Below are 17,023 nucleotides of genomic sequence, written 5' to 3'. Positions count from 1 at the left end.
TGCTGTTTTCAGTCAATGAATTTGATTTAGGGACTTATTTCCACTGTGATTAAAATTTATTTCTGACTCTTTCCAGACTACTCTGCTTTAATATTTTGTTCTATAGCACCTGCCAATGCAACTATTTATTGCACTGTTCCCTTCTCAACTAATTATCCTAGTAACTTGAAATGTTTTCCTACTTGCTTGTCATCAGGCTTAAATCAAACTTTACCTTTGTCATTCTGTCAGAAAAGTAATGTTTGCATAGTTAATTGTGAAAAAAATGGAATAAGAACATCAATGCCTTCAATTAATGAAAAGATATAATCAGGGCAAATCACCAAAAAGAGTTCTGTAAATTATGACATCTGTGTAACATACTGATGGGCAGCAAGAATATAATTAGTTAAGTTTCCTTTTATGGTAAGATTTAAAAAATAGTAATTTGAAAGTGTTCAATCTTAAGATTTCTTACTCGGGAACATGTATTTTCAATATTCACATTTTAATTCAGCGTTATTGCTTAACTCACTCAGTAGTAAGCTCTGACACTTCAGAAAATATGATGACGTCAGATCTCCAGAACTGGTCATTCCCTCACAGGCCACAGATGTGCTATGGAAAAAACCCTAATTTTGCTAGTTGGCTTATCTAGAGATGCTAATGATGTATATTTGGTTTAAAGAGGCATTATTAAACCTGAAAGATTCTTAAAGCTTGTTCCTATCTTCAAACTGTCTTTTCGCAAAACCTTTCAGGATGTACTATCAGAAGTCTAGTTTTGAGGATGTCATTTGTAACATCATCCCTTTATGCAACAAGCTATGCTTTCTGCTCGGCCATGCCACCTCCCTGCACTGGCAATGCTCTGGATGGGGCTCTGAGTCTATCAGGGGCTGGCAGTAACAGCAGACAAGTGGCTCCAGGTCCAAGCACCAGCTCATGCTGCAGGCCAGGGGGGTAAAACCTCCTTCCTATGCAATGAGACCTGGCTGGCAGTAGACCTTGGGCAGTAGACCTTGTGCAGGTTGCCATCATAGTCATTGAGGCTTCCCAAGCCCCTGCTGACCCTTTTAGTGGTGTCCATATACTGACAAGGTATATTTTCACCTAGAAGTGCTCACCGTGATGCTTCTGAAATGTCAAAGCTATTAAAAGAACAGAAAAGGTTTGTTTTAAACTAGTCATATAGTGAATAGATGTTTCTTATGTTTCAGATGCTGTCTAAAATGCCTAAAAGTTTCAGGCCTTTTCATCTTTGTAGTTGTCTGCTCTGTAAGTATTGAATTAACTACCTACTCCCCATCGCAATTCCTTAGATTTAGTTCAAAATGAAGTGTGATATTTGATCTTAGCTAATAAAAAAAAGTCCTGAGGGTGGGGACAAGACAGTGCAAGGCAGCGAAAAGTGAAAATTATGTGCAGGGCCTTATGCCTAAACAGACTGTTGTTTGATGCACTAGCCACAGCCCTGGACAATGTTGTAGGGTAGGCAGTTGAGTTTGAGGAGGCAGATTAAACTCAGATTTGTATGTCCTTAATGGTTGTTGTTGAATTTAGAATGAATCTTTAGATACTGGCTAACACCTGGGAAATGTTCATAGGGAAAACTGTGCTGGAAAGGATGCACCAGCAATCATAGTGCTCCATGGTATGAAATGCAGAAGGCCATGAGGAGGTAGGCAGCTCCCTACAAGGGTTGACAGCGTGCCAAAGTGCACTACTACCAAAATCTTCAAAATCAGCGAAATCTTAGACTGAAAGACTCGAGAAACTTTTCAAAAAGTTGAAGTTTATCCTTTTAGCTGCTGTGGGGAACCCTTTTTTGGCTAGTGGGGCTTCTGTGACAAAGACAAAACAGGTGACACTCTGTATGTCCTAAGATGTGGATGTTGCTTTCCAGATAGATCCTTAAGATTGCAACTTTGTCCTAAGAGACATTTGACTAAAATACATCGAATATGTGACTTTGACAGTAAGGTTATGGAAGGAATATTAGTAATCTTTGTTAAGAATCCCAGGGCTGCTTTTCAGCTGTGTTGGAAACATGCTTGAAAATACTGAAAGCAATCTTACGATTTAATGTACAGTCTGAAGGTGTCTTATTTGAGTAAGTATTTGAGATAGGCTTGGCAGATACTTTTCAGTTTTTGTGTTATTAACAAATATTTGGTTTTCATCTTTGCCCTAGATTTTATTTGGCATTTATCCAGATCAAGGTGTGCCATGGCAGATGTTGGCTGTGTCTCCTCTGGAAAGCTTCTGTATCCTTCTTTCATTGAAAAAAACCCATGGAACTGAAGTTTCATTGATAAACCGGTTGAATGGGTGGGTGTTTTCTGTCTATTATCCTGAGAGGATTTGGTGTCCTCAGAACCTGGGCTGCATGTAGACATGCCTGGTGCATCTGTCTGGGCCACCTTGTGGCATTCATCCAGTCCTTGTGTCCAGTCTCTGCAGGAAACCAAGAGTGTGAACGTGAGTTGTGGAGCTAGTAGGATGCTCAAACATGCACCTGGCTGCAGTAACTGCACCCCAGGCTAGTTGTATACTGTCATCTATAACATATCTGTGATATTTGTAATGTATACTTGAACCATGATGCTACACAGTAAACTCCTTCAAAAGCAGGAAGTGAGATGGTTCACGGATATGTTTCCAGAACAGCGTAGCCCAGCTGTATGTATGGCTTTGAGTATCTGTAAATATTTTTCAGTGGAGGTGCAGGTTCCTTTATGAATTTTCCATGCAAAATTGCTCAATAGTGAGTTTGAGAAACTGTTAAAAAGAACAAGCAATAGAATAACTCAAAATAAAAATGATTCATCATAGGTGAATGCAGACCTAAATGGGAAAAGTCTTTGAGATGAGCATTCAGTAAGTAAACAAACAAAAACTTTTGTAAATAAATTACATCTTTTGTTCCCACTATATTTCCAATTTAATCAGCCTTTTCCACAGCCTGCTTCCCTCTTATATCACTAGTTTTAGAAGATGACTTATCTATAAATGTATTTCACAAGCTCCCGGCAGGTCTTGTTTTGAAAGGGTGCAGTAGGATTTAATTTTTGAAATGCTGATATCTTTTTTTTTTTAACTGGGCAGTTCCATAGCTTTGATGAGGTAGAATCCAGTTTAAATAGATATGATTATTAGTTTTCTTACTGTTGCCAATAATGACAAAATATAACACAACAATTAATAGGGTAAATGAGGAATAAAAGCTTAGTGCTTGAGGAACATTTCTAATTAAAATTTGAGATTGCTTTCTGGAGGAAAGCAAGTGAACATTTAGTAGGACCAGTGACAATTTCAACTGTAAGCTCCCATCAGTATCCTGTTCACATCAATATTTTTGTCCTTCTTGAAACCGTTGTTAAAAGCTCCTATATGAGTGGTCTCAAACAGCACCAGGGCAGACATGATGCAGTCTGCCAAAGGAAGGTGTATTGGCTGCTCTTTGAGTCTTTGAGTTTAAGTTTTAGTCAACTGTCATAAAGTACCTTGTGGATTTGCTCTATTTCCACACATTTTGAGTTAGAACCATAGCAGTTGCATTGTACACATTGACTCTGCAAACAGTCCTTTTGCTTGTTTCAGGGAAATACTGGTGAGGCTGGGATTTGAGTACAAACAAGTGTTCTTGTATTTCACATTTTACCTCTCATGTCAGGATGCTTTGAGCCAAACAGCTGTCAGGCAGTCAGAATATAGCATTCCTCTTTCTTACTTGATAAACCTGGAGCTGAAGCTTCTTAGTTTGTGTCATGTGTGTTGAAAACTCAATGTTCTGTCCCAGTATTCCTACCTGAGGTCACTGAGCTGAGGAAAAAATATGTGAGAGCAAGCAATCCAGCAAAGCCCTGCTTATTTTCAAGGTGATGTTATAATTCAAGCAGAAAGGTAAAGGAGAAATATTGCATTTCTAAATGAATTTTGGAAAAGACACAATTCTGAAAATCATCTAACTGTTGCTGCCAGTCTTCGTCTGTGCAGAAGTAAACTCACACGGTTGTCTTCCACTTTGTTGCACAGTGAAAAAAGTATTCACTTTTTTGCTAGACTTGGATGATGCTAACCATACACACAACAGTGCTGAAGATGTGATTTATGCTGGCAGACTGACTGTAGGGTTCCCAGTGGATGTTAGGCGCTACTCTCTGAGCGTCTACAAGAATTTCATGGTAGGCTGACAAGTGTGGTGCAGTAGTCCTTGTCACAAAATCATTAGAGGTTAGAGTATGAGACTGCTTTGGGTGGAAAATAAGTCCATTAGCTCATATGATGCCAAATTATTCAAATTAACACTCTTTGCCTCTTGCTTATGCCTCAACAGCTCCTAAGAATTGTTGAATGAGTACTAACCGCTATATATATATTTTTTAAATTCTTTCCTCTCATTTCTATTTCTTTCCAGAAATTTCTGTGCACATGATGTGGTTGTTATGGATGTATGCTCATGCATACAGTGTGTCTGCATGCACTAGAAAAACCAAAACAAAGTGAAATATTTTTAAAAACCAAATGGAGTTTTTTTTCTCTCATGCTCTCAGGCTTTCTCAGAGGCAGACTTTCTGTCTCTGGTGCTGGAAGAGACTTGCATCAGCTGGCAGAGTGACCTGCTTTTCATATAACATCTCTTTAGCACTTTTCCACTTGCTCTAAGTCCCATTTGTTTATGTTTCTGTACTTTTATCTCTTATTTGGATTTACTCCAGTTGTTTTTCTTACTACTATCTTCTTTTTTATTGGCCCACTTGTGTCTCTCTTGCTTTTCCTATCTCTATGAATACAAACCCTGCATGTAGCACTGAGGTGTGTTGGCTGCAGCTTCTGAAAACATCATCTTGCCTCCTGTGAATTAGTAAAAGCTTTTTGATTCTGTAAAGTTGTGGGGATTTTTTGTTACTGATTTCCTGATCAGCACCAGACACAAATTCAGTGGATTTAGTACAGTTTTTCAAAATAGTGGTAATATTGTTCCTTTTTGAATAACATTTGGGATTTATTGGCTTATCGTAACAGTCATCTCTATAGTACAAGAAAGAAGGAAGTTTATACTGAACCCTGGCTAGAGGACCTTTTTTCTACAGGAAGCAAGATTCAGTACCTTGATTGATGTAAATGTGTGAAGCATTTTCAGATCTTTTGCTCAAAGGCTGTATGTTAAGTGGGGGAGCATCAATAATTAATAAGGTGATGGGCTTTTGGAAAGTAGATTATAAAAATAGAAGAACTGATATAGAGTCTGAATAAATTCCTTAGTTTAGTTACATGTACCTTTTCTAAGACTGAGGCTCTAGACTGAGGAGACATAAGATGGGTAAATGTACTGACCTCATTATCAAATTCCTTGCCGAAGTTGCATGAGTTTGAATGATTGATGCAACTATGTTAATCATGGATCAAGAAAAGTTCACTAGGAAAACTTGTAATCATGCCACAACCCTTAGTGACACTGAAAATCACCTTTCCTACTCCCTGAACCAGAGGTATATATAGAATGGAAGTAAGGTAAAGAACATAGTCAGATTTAAGCAGACTTTTCAACTTCCATGGAGGTCCTAAAAATTGATTCTTCACCCAGGGAGCATAAACTAACTGAATGAATAACAAAACCTCTCTAATCCCTATAGATCTTTTTCACTTTTCCTTTTTTTTTAATTTTGTAATTCTAGTTCTTAACTGTCAGACACCCCTCCTCCATTTTTCCTTGCAGAAGAAATTTAAATAAACATTTATTTCTGTTGATAGTGTTGGAAGCTGACCAAGTATTTTGGCCTGCAAGCAATGTTCAGGCAGCTAAGTAGATGGATGTAGACCAGGACCACATGCAGATGCAGGGAAAGGAGCAGAATCTCAAGAATCTCTGAGAAAATGCTGTAGAAAAAAATAGTTTATTGAGGACTCATGAAACTTGTGCAACTAATGGTCCACAGAGAAAAAAGATGGATCTAATGCGGACCAAAATGGAACCAGATTCCTGACACTCCAAAAGGGAAAAATAAAATGTTATGGAGCATTCTTCAGATAGGGAGACCGATAGGTATAGAAAAGCCTATATAGAATATACTGTCCAACAACAGTATGTTGTGAAGGGATGATGTAAAAACAATCTCATAAACTACAAACAAGGATAGGACATCAGAAGAGAAAACTGCAAATAGTAATGCAGAAATAACCTCAGTTATGTAGGTTTCACAGTTTTCAACATGTGAAAATAAATGCTAAGACCCAGGCAAAATACCTTTTTTAAAATGATAATATCCTAGAGAAACTAGCATGAATGATCTGATCATAAATAAAGATCAGTAATGTAAAAACATCTTAGGAACTTGGATAATAATAAACATAGTATTCTCAAGGTATGTTTTACAGTAGGCAGAGTAGGTGATATAAGTAGATGTTAAAAAAAGCATGAAGTCAGCCATCTGGGTGCAAATATAACAGAGAATCTCTGTCAATCATCACTTTTCATCTGACTCTGTACATACTGAAGTAATGACATGATGGAGGGTAGAGCAGGGACTCAGTACTTAGAGAGTGACTCATTTCAGCTACACCTGAGTTAGTCATCCCAGTCTCTCTTCATAGTTAATAGAGAGAACTGATGTTTTTCATGAGCAATTCCTCTCATCTTTGTATGGTGGTCTAAAATGAAGCAATGAATTCCATCTTAAAAGTACCCTTTTTTCACTGATTTTAACTCGGATGCAGAAGTCCACAATACAGAAATATAAACTGTGGTGAATGAATACCAAATTAAATATTTAGCCACTGCATCCCATTCCATCATATTATTTACATAAGCTACAAAAAAGGTAAAGTGACATGAGGTGACTCTCACATACTCTTTGATACCTGCTAGGAGCTGCTAGTCAGAAAAAACAGCTCTTGGATTAGCTCTGAGCCGTGGACCCAGTCTGGTGCCAGATGTAAATACAGACAGCCACTGTGTAATGGTGCACAAAGCATACAGAAACCCAAACCCCTTGACAGAATAATTCACAGCAGTAATATTATTTCAAGAATAGAACTACATAAAAATGAGGTATCTTAGCTGAAGCGAAATAAAAAATAACAGCTCTGGCTGCAAATACTGTCAGGGACATTTTTTGCTTTAAAGGCACGTACTGAAGGCCACATTACAAAAAAAGTTCAGAAAAGACAAAAAGTTCCAGCATGGTTAAGTTGCAGAATAAAAGTGGATATTAGTATTAAGAAGATAGTTTCCCCAAAAGTTAGTTGTATCTGAATGATGAAAATATAAATGAAATCATATTCTAGCAATTTAAGGGAAATATAAAGCCAAGGTAAGGCAGAACTAAAATATTCTGAAGAGCAGCTTGATAAAAAAACCCTGTATTTTGATTCATATAAGCGTGGCTGAAGTCTTCTCCTGGTTTATTTTTATTCCACCTTTCATAAAGGCTGTGATCTGCTGCAGTATAACAATGGAATTATGACAATCTCTAAATATTTTTTGGAGAAAGATAACTCTGATGGAATTTCAGAGCCTCAATGCAGACCAGTGAATTATGTTCAGTTCCCCTTGCAGTCAAAGGAGAACCTGTTTTGCTAAGACTCTTTCTGATGGTTTTAAAAATGCATAGAAAAGACTGGAAAAACTTCTTAAGTATCCTCATCTTTGTAGGAAAAGAAGGAAAGAACCACTCTTCTTGAAAAAAGTTTTCATTTTCTCCGCTTTAATTTTAAGCATCCTTTATAATAGCTCCTGAATGTGTCATCTAGGTAATTACAGGATTTATTTTAAAAATATTGCTTAAAAGGAAGCTGCCATAATTATATGCACCTGAAGCTTTCTTAGACATAAATTACTGGCTATACTCCTAATAAAAGGCAGACTGTCAAGAGGTGTCCCAAATCATTGGGTTAATGACTTCAGGTCAGCAGGCCTTTTAGAAGGTATAATTAATGTCTCTAGTTAAAAGTATAGCTATAGTTCCAGTTGAGATTAATATTATGTATTAATTAGGACACGGAAAAACTGTGATGCCAAATCACACTTAAAAAACTTCAGAACCAGAAGAAAACCATTGTAATTTGTATTTATGCTTGCTAAGGGCTGTGTGTGTAAATTCTCTTGACTGGAACTGGCCTCTTGACTTGTTCCATCTATGTTTTTTTTTAATCCTTTCCTGTGCAATTCCTTTAAGTAAATAGATGTTTGGAAGGTTCATTCTCAGTGAACGGCATATGAGGTGGTGATTGCTCTGCTCGCCATGCTAAGCAGGCTGACATTTATATTACTTTGCAATGCATTAGCTACTCACCCACCACTAGAACTGCCAGGATCTTTTTTGGATTAGCGTGAGAGACGTCTTTTTTCTAGATCCAGTTTTCCTGCTGGGAATGTGGACAGAAGTAACAACTTTTTTAAGATTAACGATCCCTGCATAATGCTACAAAGCTTTCCTTCTTAGAGCCTAGTCTGCTATGGATGGCCTTACTGAGACTCAAGGGGAAGAAGGGCACAGCCCTGCATGGGGTCCTCTCTAACTATACCATATTTTTTATTCTGTTAAAATCTTTGAATTCTGTGGGCAAAGAAATGTCTTTCTGGGAAACTTGTTCTAGTATGTATATGGTCTTGTACATTTTTTTCGTAACAAATCAAGTCTTTGTAGTATGCTCAATTAAATGTCAGATGTTAAGACCATAAAACTACTCAAACGTGATCAAGTTGCATGACTTCAACAGAACATATGTGTGTAAAATCAAGTCTCTTCCTTTCCCTTCTTAAGATTTTTTTTTGATGATAATGCCTTAGCTTTCTATCTGACAGTAGCAAAACAATTACTTCATCTCTCTACCATAGTTACAAAAGTATTGTGAAGAGTTTCGAAGCATAGGCTTTCCCTCTTCCTCATGGGGACACTTCTCTCTCAACCCCGCCAGAAGTAAACTTTTCACAATACTGACCTGAAATAGTTCTAGAGGTATTTTGACTAATAGTGCTAGACTTTCAGTGAATTTGTGGATCATGGTTGACTGACTTCTTAATTATATAAGACTGTGAATGTGGTTTGAACGCAAATCATGTTAGATATCCAGAATAGGAAAAAAGTAAAAGTAGAAGAGGGGGCTAGAGGAGAAAGAGACCATGAATAGTCCAAACAAGAGGAGCTTGAAAATGTGTCTTTCAGATATTTGAAAACTTCTGAGTGAAATTTTTCACCAAAAAAGCAAATTCCCTAGCATGAATAGGACACTGATTCTGATTTAGATTTCCCCATGGTTGGTGCTTCCACAATGTTTTCCCTAGTACAGGTTTCGTGATGTTTAAATTGCTGAGCAATTTCATTTCATCTAGTACAGGCACTTTAAGAGCCTTACTTCTCTATCTCCATATGCTATTTTAGAGCCTTCATACATCTACAGTGTCAGCTGAAAGTGCTAGTGATCTCAAGTCGCTTGGAAAGGACAGATGTGTTCATGCTGAACCCATAATTCCTGTTTCCTTAGGAAAAATCTATTTTGTTATTTTCATAGTTTCTTAAGCATTTTAGATGAAGAATATGGTTTTCAATGTAAGTTGGATAATCTATTTTGTTTTCTGGAATTTGTACAGGATCTACTAATTTTTACGGGAAATTTATGCCTTAACAACTTCATTAACAGCTATGAATCTGACTGATTTTCATGATTCTGCTCTGTTGAAGTTAGACATAGGAGGTCCATTTGTAGCAGATGTAGTCGATCATCAAACAGATGAATATATTGTAGTACAAATCAGCCAGAATGAAGATGCTGGATCAAGAAGGAGACGCCAGCAGCAGGTGATGGTTCTTAAATTTTCTTTCACTTTTTCTAAGATGTGTTTTATCACTTACATTTCCATCACCTTTGTCTGGGTTAAGTGGCCATGCTTTTCCCTACTGTGAAATGTGTCAAGGTCAGCATTAGAAAACTTACTGTAATAAGAGTTAAGATACATTTTCTTTTGTCTTTGTAAGACTTTCTTCAGCTTTCTATACTAAAATTTTGTAAAACTTATGCCCCTTGACTGACACTTAACATGAAATTTCTTGTGTTTAAAATAGGAAACATTTCAAAAGTCTTAGAAGGAAGAAACAAGTGTAAAGTGCCTTTTTGCACTCACTGAAATACATTTTCACATTTTGTTGCAAATTATTTTCTCAAAACATGTGTCACATTTATTGACTTTATTTCTCTTAAGGCTTTCTCATTGTTGATGTTGTTTGTAACAAGTTCCTGCTGCTCTCTTCCAGAGAACTCGGTGAAGAAGGATTTTTACAGCCTGCCATTTTATATCACTGAAAAATAAAAATAAGCTTCATCATGTAATAAATAGCATTGACATACAAACAATGGCTTCTGATTCTGTATGCATGACAGGATAGCCTGTCTCTACCAGTGACAGCACAGATAAACTATGCCAACCGCGCTCCCGCTTACACCCAGTTTCACAGTCTACAGCAAAAGTTTGTCCCTCTACCTCAGTATGGCAAATAGTACTATAATGGCAGTTAATATCTTAAACCACCCATCCCTATGACAAGGAGGCTGCTGTAACCTGTGCTGCTGGCAGTGATCCCCAAGGAGCCTTCATGTTGCTGTGGGGTAGCCAGTGCACAGTTGGCTGTAGCAACCCACCTCAGCTGGTGCACCAGCAGCGATCCTGACATGACCAAAAGAGTAGACAAATAAAAAAACCCTTCCCTGCCTGCATGCATTTCAAGCATTTTTCTGTGTCAGGTGTTCCAAAATGGCTGATTAAAGTGTTTTTTTCTGCACTTTGTAGTGTACAGGGTCAGGACAGGCTCAGGATTTAGGGTACAATTAACCAAATGTATAAGTTTTAAAAGTTCCTTTTCTTTAAAAGATAGAATATCTGTATCTACATTTAAAGAGTATAATTAGCTAAATTTGCATGAATATCAGTGTGTAGTAATGGGCAAAGTTTCAGAAAGAGTTTATTTTCTGAAGATTTTTTGTTTCTTTTTGATAGTATATCAGCAATCAGGAATTCTGTTTACTGGAATTCCACCATGTCCTCTTCAAAATGTCTGGGGGTATGACCTTGCTCCTGGGCCTCTCATCATCTGTACCTCATGTGTGTTAGCTTTTTCCCAGGCAGTCTTTGGGAGTGAAACATACAATTGTCTAGAAGCGCAGCTGCCCTAGATGCTCCTTATAGTCAATGTAGAAATTGTGATTTGACATCAGAGCTCTGGAGCAGCTCTTGCAGGTGTCTCTCACTTCATTGACTGAGCGATGGGGGTGAGGATGAGTTTGCTCCAATGCAAACACCCATACATACCTAATCAGGTGGAATTAATTTATTATGCCCTGTCCACAAAAAATTCTCCTAAATGCACAGGAGAGAACAGAGAGGGATAAAACTCTAGATCAAAGACATATCACTTTCACTGACTTTTATTAATATGTGACTTTCTTGCAGGTGGTATACAACTGGTCTCTACCCTTAAGTTCAAGAAGAAATCACCAAATCATCAGAACTAGAACCTTTCAGATACCAAACAGGTCAGTTAAGAGGCCAAGAAATTATTTGTTGAATTAGTAGTTTACATAGACTTGACTACAAAGGAAGAGATAATGTTTTAAAAATAATCTATCACTGCCTGTTTCAGAGAGGGAGGCAAGGATGACTTCGTGTTGCCTTTTAAATGGATTTACAAGGCTGGTTTTTACTTGAGTTACTTTCCAAACAATGTTACTTAGAGGAATAGAGTGAAAATGTTTGAAAAGTTGCTTGCAATTGTAAAGATATAACACATATGTATGTAGATACTCAATATTACAATTAATGCATAAATATAACTAATGATATTTAATTCCAGAAATAAGCAAAACTTCTCTTTCTTTCACCAGAGGCACCATCTTCATAAACATTCAAGCTTTTCTAAGGGAGTCTGGAAGTGTTCCTCTCTCCATGAAGCATCAATACCTCCATGCAACTATAGAGGCACAAGTAACAGTTGCATCCATCATCTTAGTAGGTGTCTATGTGCTGATCATACTGGAAGTAAGTCACGGGGTTTTTTTTAATTTTATTTTTATCCTAAATTATAAATGGAGCATAAGAAAGGGTTCCATTCTTGGGCTTTAATATACTTTCAAAATGTGTATATGAATCCTTGCTGTGCTATCAGTATAGCTAATGGCATGAATAAGATATTGGCAAAGAAATTGTTCTGAATTGTAACAGATTTTGGCAAGTTATGTTAACATTACAGTCATCTTGTGTATTTTTCTATTAAGACCTATATTTAATACTTAATATTTTTAACAGGATTATAGTTTGACTGTGAGAGTGAAAATAAGTCTGGATTATATAAAGTGCTGAAAATCTGTTTGAAGATAATTGGTTTTTAAGTTAAGGTAAAAAGAAAAAAAAGCTTTGGTTATTTCCTTCTCTAAGGCACACCAAACTATGAATTTAGTGTACTTTTAAAATGAGTGACATTTTGAAACTCTTCTACTGTAATATTTAAAGATGAAATGGAGTCTGAGTTAACATGAAGAAGTCAAGGGACAGGGAACTTTAAACGTATATTGCAACTTCATTCCAAAGCCTTGAGGAGCCAAACCAAATGAAAATGTATTGCATCAGCACTAAGGATGGAAAACATGTCCAAAACAGCGCAGGTCTCCAACTGACTTCTTTAAGCTGAAAACACTGTCTGATTGAAATAAAAGAATAAATTGAAATAAAGAATAGATATGGAGGGAACTTTTTTTTTTAAATTCATGAGATCATCCACACTGTCAATGAATTCTCCAAATTGTTTTGCACCTGATTTATACTAGCTTGAAACAGAGCAGTGAATCAAATCAAGTCTACAAGGTGCTTCATGGTAAATATGTCCAGCATGCTCACTTTTCTTCCACATCCTTTGCATATTTTAAGCTTTCCATCCTGTTACCCATTGAAATGATAAGATAGTTGAACATCTTCTAATCAAGTATCAGCAATGGGCACACGCAACACAACATGACTGATGCTTTAGACATTTAGATTATGAAGCTAAAAAGGCCTCTATGTACTTCATAAATAAAGAAAGAGTCACAATTTTAAGTGTGGTGGGGAACTGAGCTAGATTCTACTATAAATATATGTAGGTATGCAAAACAACAGCAAAATAATAACACTTTAAAGTGCAGCTTTTATTTTTGAAAAAAATCCAACTATGCAGCCCTTTAGTAATTGCAAAAACATCAGATCTTCCATGTATGTAAATGGTGGTTTTGTGTTTGCATCCTGGAAAGCTGCTTTGGAACAATTTATGTGTCAAAGGAAAGAAATGCTTAAAACTGAAAAGTAAAGCCAAGGAAAGCATATGTTTTCCCATTATTTCTAAGAAAAAGCTTTAAACCAACCTATTATCTTATTATATCTTTGAAAAGATCTAGGAAAAAAAGTCTGGTGTTGGCAGAAAAATTATTTCTGCAAATTCAAGCATAGAAATAGATACTTACACACACACTTTTTAGAATTTTAAAATTTGGAAAGTCATGTAACTTAACAACATAACACCATGATATTAGCTGTTTTCTCCATAACATCTGTAGGAATGACAAATGCTACAACTGGAGTAAACTTTAAATTATAAATATATAACCTGGCATTAACTATAATAAAAGCAAAAATTGACTGGTTTTTTGTTCTCTCATAGATCTCTTGCAAGTGATGAACATTAATATTGCTAGAATAGGTAATAGTGGCTTAACTTATATTCAGTATTTATAACTTTAGTGCCCAAAGTCCCGCTTTTTCAACACGTTGTACTCTCTATTCCATTAAAAGGTAATAGCTGTTAAGAAATCAATTGCGGTTGCTGCAGGAGCAATCTCTCACAGACTTTCATTTTCAGCGTTGCTGCTTCCCGTCTTTTATCAGTCTTTATTAGTTTCCTGTGTTTTATTCATTATCATTGGCAATATAGGTTCAACTTCAGACTGTGCGGACACCCAAACAAGTTTTAGAGCTACATTTTCATGTATTTTCTTAAAATGATGGAGAAAGAGGAAGCATTTTACCTGTTAAAACTCACAAGAACCATGTGAAGGTGTGCCTTTTGCTTCTTCTGCATAGCCTTACCCCTCAAACATGACTTGTAGATCTTGTACCCACCACCTCTTCAACACCACTGTTTCCATCTTACAATCCTTCCTTCCCTTTCCCCTTGCTATTTGCTACCTTAGTCACCAGGGAGTGTGCAGAAGAACAGTCTGCAAGAGCTTCTGTCTCCTGCAGATACAGATGATGGGAAAAGCTGGTGAAGTAAGAGGTTCCAGTAGGAGAATGTAGTGTCATCTTCTCCAAACTTGCACCGCTGTAAAGACACAGGGAAAATTCTTCATTGAGAGAGCTGCTTTCCTCTATGTTGGCATCAAATTAGAGAACTCAATGTATGTCAAGTACCCATCCTTGTTGGTGGGGAAGTCTTACTGTGTCAGGATCTGCTGTTCTTCAGAAAACATGTTAAGCTGTTGAACCTCATTTCCTCAGGCATTTATTTTAAGTGTTGTTTCTTTTGAAATCGATTACATGTTATGTATTCATAAAATATAAATGTGTTTCAGGTAAAGGAAGATGCCTCTTTTTCCTCTTTAATTTCTAATATTTAATAATATATTCATATAATAATACGAATATTTTCTTACTTCACACTCCTACTCTGCCTGAAATTTTGATATATTTCTTTTAACTCTTTAGATTGACATCTCTTAGCTACATTTTCTGTTTGAAATCTGTGATTTTTGTTTTTATTTTGCCTATGTAATCATCCTTTCCTTCAGTAACTAGATATTCATTCTCTTGAAATTGTTTTTTCATCAAATATTGATCAGTTCCCTCTTTGTATTTCAGTCTTCTGTTCCCTCCTCTTCTCCCAGAGGAGAAAGGAGAAAAAAATAAAATCTGCTTCTTGTGATATTTTTGAATGAATCTAATCTATATTGTTTTATAGACTTGTTGAAAACAATGAACATTTTGTTCTTGGAAGCCTAACCTGCACAGGAAATTTAAGAAAGTGTGTGTTTAAAAAAAGTAGTATATACTTTTGTTGATCTCAGCTCTAATGTCTTATCCCTCAGGATTACTGAGGAACATAGGTAAGATGGGCTATGTTTTCAAGTCACTCTACATGGATATCTGGTGTAAAGTGCTGATGTTGCTGTACTAAATTAGTTCACAATGTATTTAAAGGTAGAGTCTTTCTAGTTTTGATCCTCAAAATGTGTAGCATCTTTTGATTAAAAATGTGAAAAAAAACTAATCTTGGAAAATTTAATTTTTACACTTTTCTGCTACAAAGATCTTTGACCTTTCAGCAAAGAGAGTGTTTTGTCTTTTGTCTTCAATTTCCATTCATTTTCCAGCAGATCTTTTTTCTATGTATATAACTGAAGTGACTGTTTACACTCCATTCAGCTCAGATTCAATAAGCAGTGGTGTGTGGTTATTTCTGGTGATATAACATAGCCAAGGAAAAGCAGTATGGATAAAATTCCATTGTTTCTCTTTTGCAATACATTAAGATATCTTTGATTTCTCCCTTTTTGCCTGTATTTGTGTACACAGAGAACGGGGTAATACACTGGTTACCCTGCAAAGAAATCTATCTGCCTTTCTATATCTTAAAATACCTGTTACTATCATAAAGTTTTATTGGTATTTAGAAAAGTTTTTGAGTTGATAAAGCTCTTATTAGCAATTATTAACTGCATATTTGCAGCTATGGTGGAGCAGCACCATCTAGAAATATGTAAGGAGTAATGTTAAATTTATTATTAGAGGATGCACCTCGTTAATTTGAATGAATTATTGTGTGCACTTCTATAACCTTTTCCTTTAATAATACATTTGTTTTATATTATGGGTTAAAACGAAGTGATAGATGTTTATGATACTTAAATGAATCAGTAGAAACAAATACGAAAGTAATGGCCTTTTTAAAACTATTTTATAAAATATTTTATTTAGTCAGAAGAAAGGGCAGAATAGCATTCATTTTATTAAATTTTTTAAAAAAGATTCTAATACATCAAATGGCAGAAAAATGACACCAGCAAGTATCAGAAATTCTGTGAGAGTCTCGACAGGACTTGTTTTTTCATAGGAGTTATCATTTAGTTTCATATCCTGTCTTGTAGGTAGCCCCAAGAAAGATCTTGCCAGGATCATTTTAATGATCTGACATCTTAAATAGCACTTAAATGTCTGTATTTCTCCTTAAAACACAAATACTTGAAAGTGCAAGATTTGACCTTAAAAGCTCTAGCTTCTTACTAGCATGAAGCATGGGCTTATAATCACAATTTTTATTACTTTAATGGAAATGGAGAGTGTCAGTTTCTCTCCATATTACTTTTCCATTATTAACTAGCTTAAATTATGAATAAACATCCCTTAAGCTTAATTTCTTTAACTGAAAGCAGAGTGACTTTTAATAGCATCTAACCAGCAGAAATTAGCTGCAGACAGCAAAACCTTTATATGGTTCACTCTGACCATTTTTCTAGTGTTGTGGGCTGGTTGCACCAATGTTTCCTCCCAGGAACCATTTTTACAAGTGAAATAAAATGTTTGTTATTACTACTGTCTACACTCACACAGTCCAGTTTTTGCTTGTTTTCAGTAATGAGGCTATTTATTTGCACATAGGAGATTATGCTTCATAGAGGGAATAGGAAAACCAAAGAAATAATCATGGGTATATGAAGCGTAATGCTAAGTGACGGCAATAGGATAAACTTAAGGGAGGGCTTTTCCAATTAAGAAAGTCACAAAAACTAGTGATCAGATTACTCAGCATGGCTTCTCACTTCCCATTCATTCTCATATTGATCTGTATTTAAATATAAGCAGAAAAGAGTGTGGATTAGGGTCCCCACCTCCACATACATCCCACCAAAAGATATGTAGCAATGGGACAGAAGAAAATCCATAGCCTTTATTGGAAAAGAGGATCTAAAAATGAAAATCGTAACTTCTGCTCTCCTTGGCCTTTGTGAGAGAAAATATATTCCT

The 17,023-nt window shown here is 36.1% G+C and overlaps 1 protein-coding gene across 1 annotated transcript in view; it reads left to right on the top strand.

Annotated features, from left to right (window-relative positions):
* Nucleotides 1-17,023, top strand: part of LOC104537362 (P protein-like) — a gene marked incomplete at its 3' end in the record, with an annotated part of 37,017 nt that overhangs the window by 2,508 nt on the left and 17,486 nt on the right. Inside the window, exons 2-6 of the mRNA XM_010180212.1 lie at nucleotides 1,200-1,257; nucleotides 2,174-2,246; nucleotides 9,625-9,782; nucleotides 11,429-11,511; nucleotides 11,860-12,013. Of these exons, the coding sequence (XP_010178514.1) occupies nucleotides 1,200-1,257; nucleotides 2,174-2,246; nucleotides 9,625-9,782; nucleotides 11,429-11,511; nucleotides 11,860-12,013 (526 nt within the window). The remainder of the gene's footprint in view (nucleotides 1-1,199; nucleotides 1,258-2,173; nucleotides 2,247-9,624; nucleotides 9,783-11,428; nucleotides 11,512-11,859; nucleotides 12,014-17,023) is intronic.

Source organism: Mesitornis unicolor, unplaced genomic scaffold (genome assembly GCF_000695765.1).
Source record: "Mesitornis unicolor isolate BGI_N332 unplaced genomic scaffold, ASM69576v1 scaffold40562, whole genome shotgun sequence".
In the NCBI taxonomy this organism is placed as follows: domain Eukaryota; kingdom Metazoa; phylum Chordata; class Aves; order Mesitornithiformes; family Mesitornithidae; genus Mesitornis; species Mesitornis unicolor.
Note: the sequence above shows the minus strand (reverse complement) of the source record. Positions and strands in the feature narration are given on the sequence as shown.